Below are 23,791 nucleotides of genomic sequence, written 5' to 3' on the forward strand. Positions count from 1 at the left end.
ACCAGATAACACTTCTACCAAGCAAGTTTGATCGCCGCTTCCACTGCTCATGCTTCCAAAAAACAAAATGGCTGATTTTGTAGATGAATGAAAACAGAATGACAAATAAATTGTGTATATATGTTGTATGTACTTTACTTAATAATCTTTTATGTAGTTTAATATTTCTGATTTTGTAAATGTAATGTTTTAAAAATAAAACTTTTTTTTAACTTATTATTCTATGAAGATTAAATATTTGTTGTGTATCTAGTTAGTAATAACAATTACCTGTCAAATTTACCATTTTAATGCTTGTCATATTTTCTATAGCAAGCATTCGATGAAGTCGTCTTGCCACCATTTTGTAAACAACATGCGTCCACTCTGGATAGAAGTCGCTTGTGAGTTGGATGCATGTGCAAAGACTCTTTCCACTTGCAATTGCTGTATGCTGCCATGTAGGACATACTCTTAGTGTCACTTCTGATCACACATATTACATATAAACATCAACAACCTAACTTTAATAATTATAAATAATTAATTTTTAATTTAGACATTTCTGGAATTAACTGGAATTGGTCATTAAATTTAATATGAGATGGCAGCATAACTGTCAACCTCTAGTTAAATTAATTATTTTCTAATATTTAATTATAGCCTTTACATAGCCCAAGAATTTGGCATATCGTTTGGTGTGTTTATCAGACATATTATCTGCGTTATTTTTTGTTTTCTGCATATCAAATTCACATTTCAGGTTAGTTCATTCCATGCTAGAAGAAATGATGATGATTCACACTCCTTAACAATATATATTGCATAATTTTCTTTGAATAAACATTATACGTAAAATATTTGAGAATTTTTTCGGTGTGGAATGCATTAATTTATATGAGAAAAGTTGAACACATGTTTCACAGTATGAGTAAGATTCTGGAATGAATTATGCTCATTAAGCGAGGTTCCACTATATTTCATAGCACTCAAATTGTTTCTAACTTTTTATCACTTAACAAAACTTAATATAATTGATTATTTTAAAGTTTTTCTCAATCAAAAATTTTACAATTCAATTTCAAAAGCAGGATGCATCTTAGAATTAAAGAACTATATATAAGTAACCTACAAAAATAATTAATATTTATTTCACAATTTCTTTTAATGAAATATTAAAATACCTTAAAAAGTTAGTTGTTTAATTTCATTTAATCTAAAATTATATATATATACAGCATCCACTTAAAATAATTACTTTGGAGCCTGCCTATACTGATAACAATAACCAATTGATAACAGTAAGCAGGATAAGTAAGATCATAATTAGTGGAAATTCTAGTTTTACTGACTGACATTAAAAGGACACATTAAAACAATTAAGAAATATACAATATATCTTAAAAATTTATTATTTACAATTATTTTATTTATTAATAGTAATTTATCCAGTATTGCTTGCCTGTTAACTGTCTTTAACAACTGTTAAAGTTTAACTGAGGTAAGAAATGCCAACAATTTAAGCTATTGCATTGTGAGCAAATAATGATAACTGATAATGATAGTGTGTTATCAACACATATTAAGGATGACAATATGAAAGACAGCTTAAAAATGCTTACATACCAAAGCTAATGATTACCATACTCAATTCTGATTACCATAAGCAATGTTTTTATAGTGTATTTTCACTTATGTTTTGGAACCTAATAATTTTAATCATATTAAATGAATGACAACAATATCCATGATTATAATAAGTGAAGCCTACTGTATTTTCAAATAAAAACATATCTGTTAAATCCATAAAATATATATTTATAACAATTCTTATCAGTATAATGTTTTCACAGAAATTCAAAAGATTCTAAATACAGTCGATTCTGTTTAATTGGTCCACCAGTTAATTGGGGCAGCCACTTTATTGGGTATTTATCTCAAAGAACGGAAACCAAACTAATAAATTAATACATAATTTAATTGTTTAATCGGGTCAGTAGCCGAAAATGTATTTAGCAATTTTTGATATATTTTAGGAAGCTTCTTAAAATATGTCAACACTACGTACACTAATGTCGTGTAGGTCTAACAGTTGGCAGAGACAAAGCGATTTTGTCTTGCTCGGGCAATTTGATTTTTCTAGAGAGGTCAGCATAGCAGGATGTATCACACGAGGACTTCATCTGAGACGAACCTGAATGCAAGTTAGTGACCCTACTCTGGATTGGACCGAATGATCCCCTTCAAAGTGAAAGGACAAAGGTCACTGGACAATTGTTTAAGGTTTCTCGACTAAGTTAGAAGACAGCTAGAGTTCCTTGTAAGGTACTGTGTGCATAATTACGTCTAGATTAGGACAGCAACCATTCAATCGTTGAGACCAGCATCTGGAGCTGGCAGATTCTACAGACGCTCCTGCCGAAGTGGCCCATCTCCAAGTAAAGGAAACTGTGCTCAAAGGAAAACCATAAAATGACTTTTGGAAAAATCCTTTTCTTTCTGCCTTTTTAGTTAGAACATGTTCTAACTAAAAAAAAAAAGGAAAAATTGTTCGATCAGGAATGGATCGAATGGTCAATCCTTGTTTATGTGACTACTAATATTTGGCAACACTAGCATTATATGAATCAGTTATCTATTGTCGTGAGTCTAGCAAATTTATATTACAAATATTTTCTGTATTTTGGTTGAATAAAGCATTAAAATAGGTACCTAATTATTATTTTTTACCTACTTATTTATTTACCTATGTATTACATATTTTATTGTACAATTTATTATTAGTTTGTTTAATTGGGGCAACCACTTAATTGGGCCAAAATGGATTAGTCCTAACATGTACAGTCAATTCCATTTACTTGGAACACATGACAAATTTATTTTTAAATTTGTGTAATCAACTATTTTTTTCAGTTGTATATTCAAATATTTAGAAGAAAAAACATTTGTTTTATATTTGCATCATGTATATCAAGAAAATCCAATGCAACCTACGAAAGCAAAATGTACCAATTTACTTGGTAGTATCTGTAGAGAAACTGACTGCTGCACACACCCACGCATGCAAGCAAACACATATCACTATACTATACATGTGCAACAGTCAGTCTACTTGTAGATAGACAGAAGCTGGTTGTGTAACTATATTCTTTTAAGCCTGAAGTACTCCTTTAAATTTTGGGTAAATTACTAGCTTGCATTTAAGCTGTCTTAAACTTTCCATCTTTCCATAATAATGCTATTGTATTAATAACATAAAACATGTAATTTATAATAAAATAAATTAAAACAACTTAGACTGAAAGTACACGTAACAAGCAATTATTTTTAGTATATAAATCCAACAAAGAAAATATCCTAATATCAAAAGTTTTTAAGATAGTACAATATATTTCTTGCAGATTTTAATATAGAGCATAAATATAAAGTCACAAATTGAAATTCATTAGAAAACTTATAAATTTCTAATGAATTTCATTGCAGAAAAGATATCCATCAACAATATGATTGTATAGTACTTAAAGAATGAAAGTGAACTTACCACTTCATGTCTGCTTTCATCTTGAGTACCTCCCATCCTAATTAGAATTAAAAAAAAAAAACGTTTTTAGAAAACAATAAAAAATATCCAAAATTAAAAAAACAGCATTTATAGAAGTGTAAAATATTTTATTCTAAAATTTCGAGAACAGTTTATATTATTTAATAATAATGAGTTTTGATATTAATTTCCAGTAAATTTATATCATGTATTTACAAACTTAGTGTGTTTATATTAAATGATACAATTATTGGATTCTTTAACTAGAATATAATTTGCTAAATTTGGAAATTAGTGATAGACTAAAATGAATACTGAAATTGACAGAACTGTCATTTATTAATAAATAAATTACTTAACTATTAACACAGTAATTCAATCATCCTTAATTATTTGCACATATCTTCCATTTAATAAAATATAAAAAAAATCCAACAATTAATAATCCTCAGCTGAATGAAATTTTTTAATGTTTTCTCAGAAATCATACTCTACCATTTCAATATTTTAAATGTATAAAATATATTAACATATTTTTTGTATTATATAATTAAAATTTCTTGTGATTTAGTGATATTGTTATTAAAACTGTCAGGTGTGTATATCATAGACGAATTGTGTATATCTGGCTCATTGTAAAGGGCGTCATCACTTTACAATGAGCCCAGCAAATTGGAAAATCATCATCTATTTGCTATTCAGCCTTACATTTCTTAGGCATTTTGCAATCAACCTACAGAGTTTTAGGCAATTAACAAAGTGAACTTCAGTTTGTTCAATTAGCCTGATCGATTCTAGGCTTATTAGACAAACAGAAGACAGATGTCTAAGAAAGATTATCATTGTAAAGTAACCTTAAAATAATTAACATAATACAACATAATAATGATAGAAAAATGAATAATATAAAAATTAATAAACAAGAATAATAAATAATAATTACAATATATTTGTGATATGGCAATGAATAAAACAGAGTAACACTGTTACATCAAAAATTAATAATACTGAATTTTTATGAAAATAATATTAAATTGCTAGACGTTTTTGTTCAAAATTAATTGTTAAAAAAAATGGTATAATAATTAGGAAAAATGAAAAATACTGATTTACAGTTTTCACTTGGGGCACAAATGTTCCATTTATTTATTTACACACAATAAACTGCTGTGACATTTTGATGTGCATAATTGGTTTATCTTCTTACATGTGCATTTTTTTTGTTTGACAATGTTTTTGATACTATACACTTACAATTGACAAATCCCCCAAACTTTGATTTTTTGGCCACAGCTTCATGTAGAGATACATATTTTTCTGGAATGTCTTCAAAAATTTGCATCCCAGAAATCTGGAAATCAATTCTGCTGAACCAGGTCTTAATTATGCCACCCTTTGTTCCAATTTGATAAACATTATTTTCTGCATCAAAAATTTTTCCTATTACATTTTGGCAGTCTAATGGCACTCACTCAACCTTTGGAATGTTCAATAAAATGAAGTCCCCAACTTCAAAACATTTTAGTTTTTTTTTGGTAGTAATTTCAATCATTTTTTCTGTTACTCTTTTCTGACATCTGTGTGATTGTTGACATTTCTCTGCAATTTTATTTTGTTGTTTGTAAGTGCTGCAAACATAAATGTCACTAATGTCTTTAGAGGTCCCTCCAATATTATGAACACAATTCTTATGAAGTCTCATCACATACAATGAACATATTACTTGTGATTCATTTGGATCACACACAGAACAAGCCTCTTTCTCAAAAATTCCCATCTGATTTTCATTTACTTCCTCAACAGCTTCTCGTTCTAAGCTATTTTCNTGTACGAACAAAATAAATATATTGAAAAATATAAAAACAATAAAAAATTATACTTCAGATGTTAATTTAGTATCAAAAACGTAAAATATTTGAGTAGCCCAAGACATAGCCAAAGACTGAAGCGCCACAGCACTGGTGAAAATTTAAATTTGCCAACTGGAATTCTTTCGGATAATTGACGTTTCAGATTATTGACTTTTGGATAATCAATGCTCTACTGTATTATAAATTAAAATAAATATATCTTAAAATGGATAACATGAGTCCAATAGACTCATTGTATCAGATGTATATTATTCTTGTCAAGACAGACAAAAAGCATTGTGCTGACTCTGTTGTTGTTTGAAGTGCTACTTATTGCTGTTAGTGAAGTACTAAAGTTTCAAGTTACTTGCTGCAAGTAACTTGAAATATATTTTGTTTGAGATAACATCTAATTAAATTGTTACGTCGTCTTGCCATTGTGTTTTCTCTGATTAAGAACTTTAGGAAATTATACATAACTTCGGTGATGATGAACCAACTCTATTTGACAATGTTGAGAAGGAAAATAATGACGAGGCGTCTGACATGAATCGGAGTTATCAGATGTTCCAGACTATATAATCGCTTTTGAATTTGAAAAGGATGATCAAGATTTGGGTATAATGCAGGCCTACATGGTCTTCCATTCCAATTCAGCAAAAGAAATCTCAGTTATGTAAAATTATAATAAGTACTTTAAACATACTGGCTAGTCATTCTTCAACCTTGAAAAAAGGTGTCGATATCAAGGGTTGTGATGCATAGTGCCAAAATCACCACTTGGTAATACAGTGGGTGATCGGTTAACGAACAGATCGGATAACAAACACTTTCGCGAAAGATTTTTATGTTTGGACAACGAACACATGATCGGATAATGAACATCCCACAGAACAAACACAGAAGAAGTGACATAAAATAATGAATACCAATTGGTCTTCCCTTGTCTTCGGGCAACAATTCGAAACTTTTCAGTGTGTGGGAAACGTTGACATCGACGCTCAAGCCTATATATACCAATCAGATAGTATTCCTCCAAACTTTGAAACTCTCCCTTGTAAATCCAGCCTTTTATTTTTCTGACAAAACAATTCTTTTATGTATTCACAAGACTGTCAGGTAGGCACTCGTTAAGTCTCGTCCGTTTTTCTTTTCGAAAGATGAGAGTATAATAGCAAAGGTATAAAGTGGACAGAAGATGACTGATGTTGCTGGGCAGTATGGCTTAAACAGGTCTACATTAGGCTGCAGTTCAATCTTATCTAAGAAAGATACAGTATTATCAAGAAGACTCAAGCAGCTTAAGAAGTAACAAAATTCACATCTGAGAAATAAAGAACATCGAAGAGTTCATAATGGAACCTGAAACTGATCTGACGGCAGAAGAATGCCAAGAAACTATGCAAGATATGTTATTTTCTTAAAAAGAGGATTAATGCCGATATCTGCTATTAGACATCTTTTGAAGAAGTGGGAGGATGTCAAAACAACAGTCTTAGAATGGCCTTAGAGGTTAATAGGCTTGTGGATATCTACAATTACAATGCTATTAATTACTTCTGAAAAACCCTGAAGAAGAGAGAAAAGCAATCAACATTAGACAGATTCTTTAACCCCTCACAAACGGAAAAAACATGACTAATAAAAATGCAAGACTGTGTATGTGTGTATTTTTATTATTACATATAAATAAACGTAGTAAGAAAGTATATATTTTTTTATTTTTGGGATCTCCAGAACAAATGAATTAAATTCCCATTAAAACCTATGGTAAATCGAAAAATCGATTAACGAACAAAGTCTTGGAACGGATTATGTTCGTTAACTGATCACCCACTGTATTTTTATTAAAGTGGTGATAAAAACCCTAGTCTGCTTATTTTGATATCCAGTATAAAACTGAATTACAAAAAACACTTCAGGAAAAACAGTAAAATATCTAGCTTCTGTGCAATAGGAGTCCTATGCAACACACACCTAGTGATTTCATGATGTCATGCAGCAAGTTTGGACAGAAAAGTAGAAAATGACATTTTCACATATTTTACATACTATGTCCACACAAGCGAATAAGCTTCAGACATTACTGTACATGGATGAAAAAGACAAATAATATGAAAATAGGCAGCGTTTTATTTTTTTAATTGTTAACATTATGGACAATTTCCTCACATGCTCATGTTTGTTACACTTCAAATATCACAATACCACCATATCTTAAAATAAATATGAAGAAATAAAAATTTTATTTAACAACATAAAAGAGTTAAATCTACAGAAACTTGTTCTGCTAAATGAGAAATGACGTCACAATTTTTAATCTCATTTTATAAGCTTTAAACATGAAAAATAATAATAGTAATAAATAATGCTAATAATCGGTAAAATAATAAAGTTATACATTAAAAAAAAAAAAAAAACTAAACTAAACTAAAATTCAAAAGGTTTGAACCTATATCTTCTAGTTCCAAAGAATAGTGTTTTTTATCCAGTTGACAATTACCACTCAGATATATAAAACTTTCAAAGACTTATAAGCTAAACAGTAAATTTTCAAATGCCTGTTTTTGGGAAACACATGAGAAGTGGGTCCTACTATTTAGACAAGGATTGTTTGCATTTAAGACTATGTGCTCATCAGGTCTTGTTCAAAATGAAGATCTGAATGTCTGATCTTCTTGTAAGTGACAGCTTAACATGTTATTTTTGCTTTCCAGATGCTAACTGATAAGACTACCAGCATCTGCATTAATTAGTAAGTAAACTGATGGTGATAAATAAATTTGAAGTGGCAAAAAAAATTTAAAACTGGTGAATGGTTGGTGATATTTTAAAATTTTCCAGAGTGACCCCGATCAACACACTCAACAGTTTTCACTTAGTTGTAACTTCTGATATACTTCTACAAATTGTTCAGTTTACAAACCAGGAAATATCACCATTATACATATATATGAATATACAGCAACCATTATCTGAGACACCAATGAAAACTATCTGACATAATACAAATCCGACCATTTTTGGACTTCTTACTGCAAGACATCTGAAACTCAATAACACAAGTTATAAAGTTTTGTAAAGTTCTCTTTATGGTTCTCGTATTTCAGAGCTACTATGGCACACTGATCATTCATGAGTCTTTTGTGGTGCGTTAGATTTGATAATAAAATATAAGATAAGAAAGACAAATTAGCTCCAATACATTGTTCTAGTGGAGAAGTACCCCAAAAGAAAAAACAATGTTTCATGTATCCTAAGAACAACTCTCAAATGCAAACACAATATTTTGATATATACAACAATACTGTATGTAGCCAACATTCAGTAAAAACTTACATGCCTTACATGTAAAAATAAGTTCAAATAAAATTTGTTGGCATAATGTAATTCAAAGAATTAATAAAAAACATGTTTTGTACTACCGGTAGTTCAAAATAACAACATAAAAGAAAAATGTATATCACTCCAAAGAATTAAGGCTAAGTCCATTGGACTCACTTTATCCATTTGTGTTATAAAAACAGCTTATCTGAACAAGGGTAAAATAAACTGTAAAAACATGTATAAATTGAGAAATAGATGAGGCTGTGGAAATCTATCTGAATCAGTTATAAAAATAAATTACAAAATCATGAAAAATTCTAAAACCTTCAAAATCTTTCAGGATGGTCATCTTAAAATTAAGAATGAATGTTTCAAAAATAATATATAAGAAAAATGGTTAGAAAAATATATAAATATCTAGAAGCAATTTTACTGTTAAATAGCTTGTCTTCGTGTTCAGCAGACACTTGCTATATGAAAAGCTTTGGAGTTGATGGTAACAAGTAATTATTTTTGGTTTAATGGCTGTTTTTTTTTGTATAAAAACAAGGCATTCCAATGGGCAATTCCAAATTGTTAGGAGGGTTTTAGAATGAAGGACCTTTATGACTCCTTTCACTGTTAAATTTCCTATTATCTATTTAGGATATATAAATGATATCTTGATTGTATGGAAAGATATCAGAGTGCATTTACTCTTTAGAATTTTAAAATTTTATCTATTGTTTCTGGAAACTCTTGCTAGAAGATGAATCTAAAAATTGGAAAATTAAGCCTATTAAAAGATTGCCTTCAGAGTTAGTTGTAGGTATATATCACATATGCAATAGTCATTTTCCTTCTTTTTAACAAATTGTCCATTCTACTCCTTACTAATTCTGGCAAAGTAGCCAAATCAAGACTTGGCATTTTTTTTACATTTTTAATTTTTTATAATAATGTACCTTAATAATTACATCCCACTTAACACTAGAAATAATACTTGTCTGGCAATTCTTAAATTTTGACTAAATATTTTTAGAAGATCCTTCTACAGAGATTCAAAATCAAGTTTTCTACATGATACATCAGGTAGAAAAACAAACAAACAAAAAAAAAATCTGTCTTATGGNCTGTACTTATAATTTACCTTCTCACTACAGTAGAGCCTCGATTATTCGACCCTCGATTAACCGACCGTAAGACTTGGCATTTTTTTTTACATTTTTAATTTTTTATAATAATGTACCTTAATAATTACATCCCACTTAACACTAGAAATAATACTTGTCTGGCAATTCTTAAATTTTGACTAAATATTTTTAGAAGATCCTTCTACAGAGATTCAAAATCAAGTTTTCTACATGATACATCAGGTAGAAAAACAAACAAACAAAAAAAAAATCTGTCTTATGGGTTTTACTATTTTTATTCTTAGATTTTTTTCATTTCATAATTTATATTTTAAAATTTTAGCTTTTACTAGAGAGGTTGCGGCCGAAGTTTCCATCTGTAAAACGTGAATGTCGCTTAAAAGACAGCAGCGCTCGACATTCACGTTTTAAAGACGAAAACTTTGGCCACAACCTCTCTACTATATATACTTTATATCATAATGTATTAAAATTTTTTATTGTATTTTTCTTATATTTTATATTTTGTACAGTACATTTCATATTATATTTTTTTATTTTTTACATTTTAATATGTTGTATTTTTATTTATTTTTTTGACTGTTTAATTTTTTTAACTGAGAGGCAGTTATNCTTCGTGTTCAGCAGACACTTGCTATATGAAAAGCTTTGGAGTTGATGGTAACAAGTAATTATTTTTGGTTTAATGGCTGTTTTTTTTTGTATAAAAACAAGGCATTCCAATGGGCAATTCCAAATTGTTAGGAGGGTTTTAGAATGAAGGACCTTTATGACTCCTTTCACTGTTAAATTTCCTATTATCTATTTAGGATATATAAATGATATCTTGATTGTATGGAAAGATATCAGAGTGCATTTACTCTTTAGAATTTTAAAATTTTATCTATTGTTTCTGGAAACTCTTGCTAGAAGATGAATCTAAAAATTGGAAAATTAAGCCTATTAAAAGATTGCCTTCAGAGTTAGTTGTAGGTATATATCACATATGCAATAGTCATTTTCCTTCTTTTTAACAAATTGTCCATTCTACTCCTTACTAATTCTGGCAAAGTAGCCAAATCAAGACTTGGCATTTTTTTTACATTTTTAATTTTTTATAATAATGTACCTTAATAATTACATCCCACTTAACACTAGAAATAATACTTGTCTGGCAATTCTTAAATTTTGACTAAATATTTTTAGAAGATCCTTCTACAGAGATTCAAAATCAAGTTTTCTACATGATACATCAGGTAGAAAAACAAACAAACAAAAAAAAAAATCTGTCTTATGGGTTTTACTATTTTTATTCTTAGATTTTTTTCATTTCATAATTTATATTTTAAAATTTTAGCTTTTACTAGAGAGGTTGCGGCCGAAGTTTCCATCTGTAAAACGTGAATGTCGCTTACAAGACAGCAGCGCTCGACATTCACGTTTTAAAGACGAAAACTTTGGCCACAACCTCTCTACTATATATACTTTATATCATAATGTATTAAAATTTTTTATTGTATTTTTCTTATATTTTATATTTTGTACAGTACATTTCATATTATATTTTTTTATTTTTTACATTTTAATATGTTGTATTTTTATTTATTTTTTTGACTGTTTAATTTTTTTAACTGAGAGGCAGTTATTGCTAGTCCTCTAGGATTTTACTGTAACAAAGAATTTCATAAACTTTTTAATCATTCTCTTACAAAAATGCAGCATTTCAGCTCTGGTCAATAGGGCTCGCTTACTGCTTTCTATATCCAAACAAACAGACCTGGAGTTGGTTTGTATTAAATCAGCAGTCCTGAATGTGGGTTACTCTGTTTGCAAATTTAACTTTATTAAAAATAAGATTTTGTAATCTCTCTTCACCCTATGTTACTTATACATAAAATCACTATTATTATTTACAGGATTCTCTATTCTGTTTGTGGGACATGTATCCACAAAATTAGCAAAAATCTTTAGAAAGGAATATTATGTTTCAGCTATATGTCCTCAAACCAATCTCAAGAGATTAAGAAATAATAGGGATAGCCTCACTCTATTAGAAAGATCTGCAGCTTATAAAATATATCTTATATAAGAGCACAACCAGAATATTGACCATTCACATAGCTAAACTAAACATTAAAGGGACATTGCATGCCAAACAAACAACAAAATAGGAAGTCTTGAGTTGTAGTTTTGTATCTATTTGGAATGAAGTGTAGCTGTTATAGCTCCATGAAAAAGGAGATGTCTCACATACCTACACAAATGCCTTCCTTCCCCTTTAGAAGGAAGGAATTTGTGTAGAAAGTAGACACAAAAAGATTCCACTTTTGATTCAGACTTAGAGTTGAAGAGATGGTTATTTGTTTGTTCCCATAGCAACTGTTCTTTAAGTTTGATTTTTGAACAATAACCTTTGGTTATATACAGAATACAGATTTAGTTTTATATTATTTTGAATAATATATATATTAAAAGCAAAATGTTCTGTCACAGCCACACACAATTATTGTAAATTTAAAAATTAATTTGATTTACATTTTTAAAATGTAAGTAGGTACATGTGGAGTTGAAGTACAGTTCTAGAATGTGGAAGGTAGTACAGTGGGGGACAAACCAGTTGTAAGAGTGCCAGCAGAAGAGGGATGTTCAATGCTTGAGCCATTCAAGACCTTTCTGGAGGTGAGCAGCCACTTTGGACTGATGGGAACTTAAAGAAAGAAGGTGCAAATCATGTAGGATGCAAATGATATAGTGGGGCAGAACTAAAGTTGCCACCTTTTTAAAGTCGCTGACCCGGAGGGCAGGTGAGGTTCGTTCGAACAGAAGTTCCTGATGCATGCGCAATGTCACTTTGCAATGCGAAGAATAATTTGCAGTGCATGCCGGTTCTAAATCAGTTACAGTTAGCAACTAGGGGGAGACTTGGATAGGAGTAATGCAAGTGACCTAGCTCTATTGAATATTGGAGGTGTATATGATTACAAATGAATTGTACAAGCAAAAAAAAAAAAAAAAAAAAAAAAAAAAAAAAAAAAAAAANAAAAAAAAAAAAAAAAAGCAGCACTACGCCTAATGCCAACAACTACCATACTAGTAATTTGGTATATGGGGAAAGAAATATATGCGACAGTTTGCATATAATTTTGTACATATTCATTTCAACTTGCACAACCTGGAGAAATATTAATTAACCCCGGAGCCCAGAGATAACTCACTCAATCCCAGAGTCTCTGGATCAAACCCGGACAGGTGGCAACCCTAGGCAGAACTGACCACAGATCTGCAATGTAATAGGTAAAACAGGGGTTGCAGATACTGTCCTGTGGAACATCCTGCTGATATGGCTGAGACCACAAGAAAGACTCACATCACATACTCAGAAGGGTATAGCAGTAAGAAAGTGTGTGAGCCATCTGAGACTAAAACCTCACAAACCTAAAGAAGCGAGCTGCTACAAAAATCCCTCTTAGCAAACTGAATATTAGGTTCTCTCAAGATCTTAAGCCACTAGATAAGTCCAGTGCTATCTGGCCCTGACCACTGCAATATTTATGGTGAATGGTGACCAGTGCCTTAGTAAAGGAGGAAGCCAAAGTGAGTTTGGTGGAAAAAATCTGCACTAAGAAAAAATCCTGCAACCCAAGACAGGAGAAAGCACTCAAATGTCTTGCTTGTGCTTAGGCCAAAATGATTGGCTGATATGATGTACTTCAAAAGGTTACCTACTCAGTCAGGTAACCTTTTGAGTTTGCAGACTTGGACTATTATCACAGTCTTCCATGCAGTGAGGTGGTTGCCATAAGACCAGACAGAATTGAAAATGCGAAATAGATTGACCATGCTCTCTGAGGGAAAATGCTTTAGAAGTGAAGTATTAATTATAATTGGCCTGAATTTGAAAGAGTGAAATTGGCTGTCATTCCTTCATTGATGTGGAGTGAATAAATAAAAGGCTTAGGGGTGAAGACACCAATGGATTGGGAACTGCCAAAGTGGGAGGCCAATGCCTGTATTTGGTTCTATGAAATGGTAATTAGAATCCTGTTTTATTGCAGGACATGGTGCATATCAGAGGACAGAACTGGAGTATGAAGACAAAAATTATGTGATAGATGATTAAAACAGAAGGAGAAGAGCATTTAAATACTGCTATATCTGCCACCAGTATGGCAAGCAAAGTCACATGTCAATTTTAAGGGTCAATACTTTTGAATAGGCAGACACAGGGGTCATTCTGGAATTATAAAAAATTGCCAACCAGTTCACCAGTTTTTAATTTTTATTACCTCTTCAAATTATTTACCACCACCAGTTTTACTTACTAATTAATGTAAGTGTTAAAGCCTTATCAGTTTGGAGTATGGAAAACTAACGTAACATGTTAAATTAAGCTGCCACTTAAAAATAGGAATCATTTTTGAATAATAGGAATGTTTAAACTGTATTTCATATGTTCTGTCATGTCAAAATTTTTATGCTTTAGTCTACTGAAAAAAGATCAAAGTGAAGAAATGTCGCCTCCAAAATTTTCCCCAAATTTTCTGTCAGGTGATGATAAATTCCCAATCTGAAAATGCTGGAAGGCATTGCACGAAAATTGCTAACTACTATTTCCTGCTTTCCTGTCTAAACTTGCCATGTATCATCATAACGTCGCTAGATGTGTGGTGCATGGGACTCCCACTGCACAGGAGCTTGACGTTGTTTTTCCTGAAGCATGCTTTGTGATTCAATTTAACACTGTATGTCAAAATAACAGGACTAGGATTTTCATTGCCAGTATTATATTTTTGTTGCCACATTAATAAAAACATTTTATTAATGTATACAACGTTATAACATGTTGGGACAACATCTCTCCTCCAGAATACTTCCACAAGACATTCGAATTTGGTCTTATGTTTGTGCCTCAATCAGCTGCACCAAATCTGTTTTCGTTCATTCCGAATGTGGAGAAATTACTATCTAGAGGAAATAATGAGTATCCAGAGACATGCAAGGACTATCTTTGATGGAAGGCACTGATGGTAATTGAAAGTTACAAGCCTGATCCAAAAGTACATAAGTTCTGAAATTACATCAGACACAGTAAGAAGTGGCTCCAATCTAACATCATCACAATGGTCAAATCGGATAAGAGCAAGGCAATCATCATCATGCTAAGGGCAACTATGTCAGTATATTACACCAATATATACAGTAGAGCGTTGTTTATCTGAATCAATTGGGAACTGGGGTTGTTCGAATAACTTATTTTTCGGATAACCGATTATGTATGAAAAAATATATTAACCTATCCCACGTTGAAATTTTTCTCTGTTGCGTGTCGCTTCGCATTGAATTTTCGTCGATGTTAAGCCTAATGTAAACTTTTTAAAATAATAATTGTGGCTATTGTATCATTAAAAATTATTTCTTTATTTTTTACAAACAAAATAAATATATTGAAAAATATAAAAACAAAAAAAAAAAATTATACTTTAGAAGTTAATCTAGTATCAAAAACGTTTGATTCAGCATGACATACAGTCCTCAGAAAAACACCACACAAAAGTGCCAGTGCTGCCAGCTAAAACAAACACATCAACAAAAAAATATATTGGAGTAGCCCAAGATATATCCACAGATTGCAGTGCCACAGCACTAGCGAAAATTTAAATTTGCCGACTGGAATTCTTTTGGATAAACGATGCTCTACTGTAGTTGACACTCAATGTCAACCCACTGAGACCTCATACACAACGAAGCTACAGAGTCGTGTCAGTAGATTCACACACACTGGCCTTGCCACAATCTTAGGCCTTTAAAATTCAATAGTTAGCTCCCCTGACACCCCCCGCCTATTTGCTTTTGCCAAAACACATAAACCTGGGCAAAAATTAAGGCCTGTCATCGATAAAGCCAGATTTCCCACATTCTTGTTAGAGAAACGTCTCCATCGCTTATTACAACACCATCGTGATGCATACAGCTTTACTGTCTCTGATTCCAATGCCCTACTTGCCAAACTCCATAATATAAATTTAAATGGGAATGAATATCTTACTGTATTCGATTTTGTATCGATGTTCCCTTCCATTCGTTTGGAACCATGTTTCTATGCGCTAAGAGATTTCTTTCTCACTACTACACCTGACATCGAGAGATTCCATTCCCAAATATTAGAACTGATACATCTAATATGCTATTTTTCATTTTTCTACTTTGATGGTCAAACTTACATCCAAAAAATGGGAGTACCAATGGGTAGCCCTATCTCGGGAGATCTGTGCAAATTCGTCTTACAAAAATTAGAAGAAAGAGTCTTAGGGTACGTTCGTAAAGTCAAACAAGTTAAACGCGTTAGTAACGAATTGTTCGAATAGTAGTAGTCTCACTCAGTGCGCATGTTCTGTGGTGATGACGTTTCGAACGAAACTCTAACGAAGTTCACGAAGGAAAGGGTTAGTTTACTTCGTTAAGAAAATGGTGCCCGACGATATTGATGTTTCTAAATCTACTCGAGTGTTTAAATTGTGAATTAAAAGATGAAATGATTGGAGTAACTGTCCACCCGAAGCAATCTAAGAAAAATATTTCGTATAAGGCTGTACTAGCAACATTTGTATCTTCGATTTTAGAAATAGCCACTTAGTTCTAAACGAATCGTTCGAAAAGTTTAATGAAATAAGAATAATGATGACATCATTCTCGTTTAACTCGTTCGACTTTATGAACATACCCTTAGTAAACTTACAATACAATATCCTTAGCTATACATGGTATGTAGACGATATTTTGATTATATGGAAAACCAAACCTGATATAGGGTAAGTGTTAAAAGTTTTTAACAAAAGTGTCTACGGCCTAACACTAGAGTTAGATCAGGAAAGTCACACAGAAGTTAATTACTTAGATGTCAAGATTTGTATGGCAAATAAAAATACAGTGGAACCTCAGTATATGACCTTAATCCATTCCTGATGTTTGGACTTATACCGAATAGGACGTATACCAAACAAACCTTTCCCATAAGAAGTAATGTAAAAATGATTAATCCGTTTTCATTTTAAAAAAATGGCTAGCTTTAAACACCTCGCTTTCCTGGCTAGTTCCTGCTTGATTTTTCATGAGATCAGCATGTATCTTTTTAGCTTTCTCACAAATAATTGCTTCTGATACGCTGTCTCTAGCACACTGTTTTTCAGTTATCCAAAGCAAAAGCAATTTCTCAACATGATCTAATGTCTTTGATCTCTGTTTAGAAATTGATTTAACCCCTATCGCAACGTTAACAGATTTAATAATGTCTTTATTTTTTAATGATTGTCGATATCATCATTCTCGAAATACATATGTAACAGTTAAATCTCGAACACGCATGCCACCTTCATATTTCTCAACAATCTCTTTTTTCAGTTCCATTGTGATTCTAGTCATTTTTTTTAGTTTTCTGTTGCTTTTCATTTGTCTTTTTGCAATTCGTGATTAATAAAAATAATAAAACTTTACTTACAAATTAAAATCAGAAGAAATTTAACAAAGTTATAAACCGTGGCACCGTGAACGTCTAGTCTGGTCTAGTACACCGACAGTGCTACTTGTTCATAGATGGCGCATATAATTGAATTAAGTCGTATACCAAGCAAAATTTGTTTCATCCAAACAGGATGTATTCTAAAGCAGACGTATACCGAGGTACCACTGTATAACCATGTCTATTTACCACAAACATTCCTCTTTTCATTCCTGCTAACTCAGTGTATCCTTGGCCATTTAAGGTAGCGACATTCTGGGCCCTAGTCTCAAGGGCTTACTCCCATTGCTCGGAAACTTCCAATATCCACAACAAACTGAAACGTCAAGTGTATAGCATCTGCACACGGGTACCAACAATCCGTAACAGGCTCACTGTCAACCAGCTATCTACGATAACTACCACCAACATGAGGGTTAATAATGCAGAGCACAATCAGGTTGTTATACCTTATGAACTGTCCCTCCAACAAATTTGTAATAGAATTGCTAAGGATTTAAACTTGCGCTTAACTTATAAGAGAAAACAGAACAGTTTTCGGCTCTTATCTAATGCAAGACAAGAGCCAAAAAATGATGCTTTCTTGTCATCTAATCTGATGACAAGAAAGCATAGGAGCGTACCGTATTCCATTGCAAGACGAACATTTCAATAGACGTATAACACACATCAGATCCATGTACAGATCACTAGAAGCTAGAATACAGGACCACAAATATGATGTGTCCAACGGGAAGTATAATACTGCACTAGCCCAGTATGCTACACAACCTGGGGTTTCTCTGCGTTGGGATGAAGCTACTCTTTTATACAGGGTTTTTGACCGACACGACTTATGTTTGTTGGAGGCTCTTGAAATTTATATAGCGAGCATGAAGGGAAGTTGCATTAACTCCGATTATATTCCGGTTCCACAATCATGGAAGTATTATTTACATTGCCACAAAGCACAACAATAATTGTATATGTAATTATTTTTTCATCTTTCTGCTTTGTAAAAGAAAACAATTTCCACATCGTTTACATTGTGCTAATTTTTACAACGCTATAATAATAATAATTTATAGCTTTATTTAAAAATAATTAATTTTTATGTTGTAAACGTAACAATTTTTATATCGTATGGTACATTGTTTAAATATTTAAAAATTTGGAACACATCTGTATTCAATGGTTAGAAGTTTTCAACTGATAGCAATGTATGAAACACAAAAACAGTTCTGAGGAGGGCCTCTAAAAGATGGCCGAAAACATTCAAACATTAAAATTTTGATCAATTACTGCTGAAACTAGCATTTAGGTGTGAATTTTTGTGTTTAGAGACAAGTTTTCCACTCTTGAGAAGTTGGGAATCTATGCTGTTCCACTGGAAAATCTTGCAATGGGAGTAAACACAAGATATATCAGGGTCACTACTAGAATGCTCGCCAGCCACCTTGCAGAGCACCGAGAGGATGTTGTGAGGGGTAGGCACACCACAGAGCTTAAAAAAAGGTACTCGAGCAGGGTTACAACCCACTATGGTTCCAAACAATTATGCTCAAGAGATGTAAAGATCGAAAAATTGTTTTCATATGGGAATCTCTCCTTACTACCACCTTGGATGAATGCAACACTCCTACCCTCGATCTACCTACTGTATGAGTCTTGCTGTATAAGCAATTAAGCAACTATTAGCATTCTCCAGTATATGTATAGCATGAGCCTAGATCTGCGCGCGTGTCACTTCAAACATCATGGAATTTACTGCTTGGTCAGTTTTCAAACATATTTGAATATTTGTTTCATGTTCTTAACGACTTTGACAAAAGTTTCAACTTAAATTTTAAGTGTTCTATTCTACATTGGATTATTTCTGTTTAACTTCTTGGTAAATTTCCGAATTTGCCTGATGATGGCTATAGGTTCATCGAAAGTGTTTGCAATAAAAAACGTACATGTACTGCTGACCTCACTGCCTTCTCCATTTTTGATGATCAAGAGACTATAAAGATATAAACCCATGTCTCAATGTCACAAGGGAAAAGACTTCCACCAAGATCTGTCCTGGTAATTGAGTGGTCAACTTGGTCAACTCTTGGTGTTCCTAGCAACCAATGACTACCCAGTGAACTATGATCCTGCCATTTCCCTTTCAGCATCAACACATTGTCCAACCTGCTGGTCAATGAAACATCTAGAAAGACATCACCTTATCTAGAGCTTTTGTTGGAAAAAAAAAAAATGGATTTGTGTTAACTTATGACAAGATCATGAAAGGAAATCATTCTCTGCAATAAATGGGTTACTACTGAAATGGAGTCTTTCTTCAGTGTCCACTACTAACTACATATGACATCTCATTCCTATCATCATCTGAGCTAGTACCACATATTGGCAATGTCACACTATATTTAGTCCATGAACCAAATGTATCCTTTGTTTTCCCCAATCTTTAACAAATTCCACAACATGAGTATAAAATCTACTGATGTATATGCTTTACAAAAATTGACTTGCATCTGAAATAGTTTCCTCTTTTTCAGTCCAGAATAAAAGTCTCTTGCAAAGAATCAATGAAAAATCCTTATCAGTAGTGTTGAATAGAGATATCCTTCCATAATTACTGAGGTTATACTATATTACAGTAGAGCCTCGATTATTCGACCCTCGATTAACTGACCGTCCTAGTCGGCAAATTTCAAATGTCCACTAGTGATGTGGCGCTACAATATTTGGCTATGTCTTGGCTACTTTAATATTATTTTTATGTGTTTTAGCTGGCAACACTCATTCGACCATGAAAGGGAGCCAGTATTTAAACGAGGCTTAATTTTCTAATTTTTAACGATACAATAGCGACGATTATTATTTTAAAAAATTTTTGTTAGGCTTAACATCGATGAAAATTCAACGCGAAGTAGGTTAATAGCGATATACTAATATACTAATTACATGGGATATAATAATATACTACACTAATAATGGATTTTTTCATACTTTTCGGTTATCCGACTTTTCAATTATCCGACCAACCCCAGTCCCCAATTGGGTCGGATAATCAAGGCTCTACTGTATTTACATCTGACTTAAAAATTGAAATTTGGGCTATTTTCCAACTTTCCAGATAATTTATTTGAAATATTAAAGACAGAACAAAAGTATTTTTAATGGCAGTCAGTCATCTGCCAACTTTTAGCATTCTATGGGAATACTATCTGGAATTAACATGCAGAATGAACTTAACAGAATTAGGTAAATTATTACTGTAGCTTTGCATTTCAGTTAGACTGTAAACTACTTTTTACATCAGAGAAAATCCTTATGATTTCTTAACTATTTTCTATGCTACATACCATGTTTCCCCGAAAATAAGACAGTGTCTTATATTAATTTTTGCTCTGAAAAATGTGCTAGGTCTTATTTTCAGGGAATGTCTTATTTTTTCCAGGAAGAAGAATTCACATTTATTATTGAACAAAAAATTCCCAAGTCGAACTTAGGCAAGAGTGATGTATATCCGGTGTGTCGAACTGTCGCCTTTTTATAGCGTCAACATCGAACTCGATGACCAATTAGTGCTTACTGAACTGTAGCACTATGCAAATGTCATGTGGCATGATTCCCGGCTGACCAATTAGCCATCACCAGCCGTAACGTTATGCAAATCTGTGATTCCCAAGCCATGTCTTATGCAAATCATGCCGTGTGGCGTAATTGTCTGCTGACCAATCAGTGGCTGTACTTTCAAAAAGCCAACGGCCACTTTCAACCATCCGTCGATGACCGTTACGACTAAAAAAAACTTCGCTAGGTCTTATTTTCAGGGGGAGGTCTTATATTTTGCAATTCAGCAAAATCTGTGTTAGGTCTTATTTTCTGCGGATGTCTTATTATCGGGGAAACACAGTAATTATTGATATCATCATTTATATTTTTTAAAAAATTTTCTATATTAAAATTCAATACCATTACTATTAATATTGATATGATTACGTTATCTTAAAACAAACACCTTTCCTTTGTTTATTTTTTTTATTAAAATAAAACTTAAACTCACAAACAAATCTCGTTCACGAACAATCTCCCACATCTTCTTCACTATATCTGATCGAGCCATCTATAAAAGCATAAAATTAGCATATTTTATAATACAATTTTAGAATCAAATAATAATAATCTTAATAGAAATTTTCTAAAATATTTTATGTAATTTCTCAAAAATAAAACAATTGAAATTAATCAATTATTTTTGTTTTCTAAGCTTGATATCTCTGTTAATGATGTTGATAGAGTAGGTGAAAGCTCTTTTGACTAGGACTGTAGGCAGACATTTTAAGTAAATAAAGGTCTCTAGATTAGTGGTTTGCACTCTGGGTTTTCTGTAAACTTTAGTCAAAATGTGACAATCATTGAGTGTGAGATGTCAGAAAATAAACTTGATGGTTGCTTTGTTGATCAACACTGAAATGGACGCCTTAGGGGTTGTTGATGACTGAAGAACATCATAATTCAGTTTGTCACTGGATTATGAAAACATCATTGACATAATGGGTGTAAAGAATGATTTGATCATTAAAAGATGGGAGAACCTCTTTTTCAATGTGATAAAGAACTAGTTCACAAAGGCTGCCATATATCAGGATGCCCATTGAGATACTTCTGCTTTGTAGTAAGCTACCCTTTGAAATTGGAAGAACAAAAAATAAATAATGTCCACTAGTTTCTAGATACTGTGATGATGATTGTGCGATTCAAAGATATGTTTAAACAGAAAGTCCTAAAGTTTGCAAAAACAGGGTTCATTCTTAAGTGAAGGATAGAGATTCGAAACCACACAAAGTAAGGAATTCTTCATTGACCAAGATGTTGGCATTAATGATGAAAGGGATGAAGTGATTGGATATTCTCAATTTTTATAGAGAAAGAAGCATATTTGTCCACACTGAACATAGTTGACTGCCCAGTTTATGAATTTTGACAAATGTAAAGATCTGACCAACTGCTTCTAAGTCACCTTGGTGGATTGTTCATGTGTCACATTGCCACAAATTAAATGAAATCAAACTGCCATTCTAATGTCTTATGCTGTTTTCCATCACATAGAATCTTGTGATATTGTGAATTCCTGGTATTTGTGTTGGAAATTTTTGATATGATATGTGTTCTATCCCTATTTTCATGTATTGCAAGTGCATGTCACCCTTTACTTATCCTGCAAAAGTTTAAATGGATTCTTTGCTTTCAGCACTCCAGAGATCATCACTAGTTGGTCAAGTTACCTTATGACCACCCTGTATATACAGTTTAACCCAATTATAACGACATCGGATGTAACGACAACCCTAATATAACATCAAATTTTTAAATCGGTCCCACAATTTTACAATACTAGATAATGTTAAAAAACCCACTTGTAACGACATAAAACCCTGTTTTAACGTCATATTTGAAGCACTCTTAAATTTACAAAATTAAATTATAAATTTTATTTATCAAAGAAAATACTACGTATTCAGTCCTAGGGTCAGAGTCCGCTTCCTACAACGATTGTGGGTGGTACTGTCACCACCTGATTCGGTGGGGTGAGATGCGCCACCCCTTTAAACGATGTGACAGTGGGTTAGTCTGCATAGCTCTCATACTCATGTTGTAGTTTAACATCAAATCAGGTAAAATGGCTAGCTTAAAAAGGAAAGCGTTAACGTTAGACTGCAAAGTAGAAATAATTAAAGCAGTTAAAAGTGGAAAAAAAAAGGCAGATGTATGCAGAGACTTTGATTTAGCAAATTCTACAGGTCTCGTAAAACTTCATCGGAAATAATGAACAAAATCTACGACTTAGAAAATGACATTGATAAACAATTTTTAGGTGAAAAATGCCTACAATCTAATCTAAAATAACCGACCTTTTNTGGTTGGTGTGATAGCATGTTCCATCTAAGTTATAACAGTTTCTGACCAGTTACCAAACTTGTGTGAAATTTGACATTATCATGGTAAAACACTACACCTGTTTTGTTGATCAATTCTGGCCGCCTTTTCTGTTTGATGATATTACTCAATTTGTTTACTTGATGGCAGTACACTTTTGAATCAATTGTTAAATTGTCTGGTAAAAGCTCCAAAAAAAAAAATTTCCTTAAAATCCCACCAAAGATAGCATATCACCTTAAGAACATGTGGAACGCGTATATCAAGCTTTGAAACAAAACCAATTCGTTTCAAGTAATCATAAACAGTTCAATTTGACAAATTTAATCTCTTAGCGATTTCACGTGTTGTTATTCGGCAGTTTGCTTCAATCAGTACCTTTATTTTGTTTTCACTGGCTTCAACTGCCCATACGGAACGTGGTGCATCTTCAATATTGAAATTGCCAGAACGAAATTTTGTAAACCAGTTTTGGCAAGAATGAAATTTCGTAAACCAGTCGTCCTGTCAATACATCTTCTCCATACATGTCTCACAACTTTTTTCTCACTTG

At 32.2% G+C, this 23,791-nt stretch overlaps 1 protein-coding gene across 2 annotated transcripts in view; it reads right to left on the minus strand.

Annotated features, from left to right (window-relative positions):
- The window catches only part of LOC111619656 (upstream activation factor subunit spp27-like), a 125,692-nt gene that overhangs the window by 33,795 nt on the left and 68,106 nt on the right, over window positions 1–23,791 (minus strand). For both annotated transcript variants that reach the window (XM_023361421.1, XM_023361420.1), the window contains exon 9: window positions 21,365–21,424. In XM_023361421.1, the coding sequence (XP_023217189.1) occupies window positions 21,365–21,424 (60 nt within the window). The remainder of the gene's footprint in view (window positions 1–21,364; window positions 21,425–23,791) is intronic.

The sequence above is a fragment of the Centruroides sculpturatus genome, unplaced genomic scaffold (assembly GCF_000671375.1).
Source record: "Centruroides sculpturatus isolate CEXI.00-Female unplaced genomic scaffold, Cexi_2.0 scaffold25, whole genome shotgun sequence".
In the NCBI taxonomy this organism is placed as follows: Eukaryota; Metazoa; Arthropoda; class Arachnida; order Scorpiones; family Buthidae; genus Centruroides; species Centruroides sculpturatus.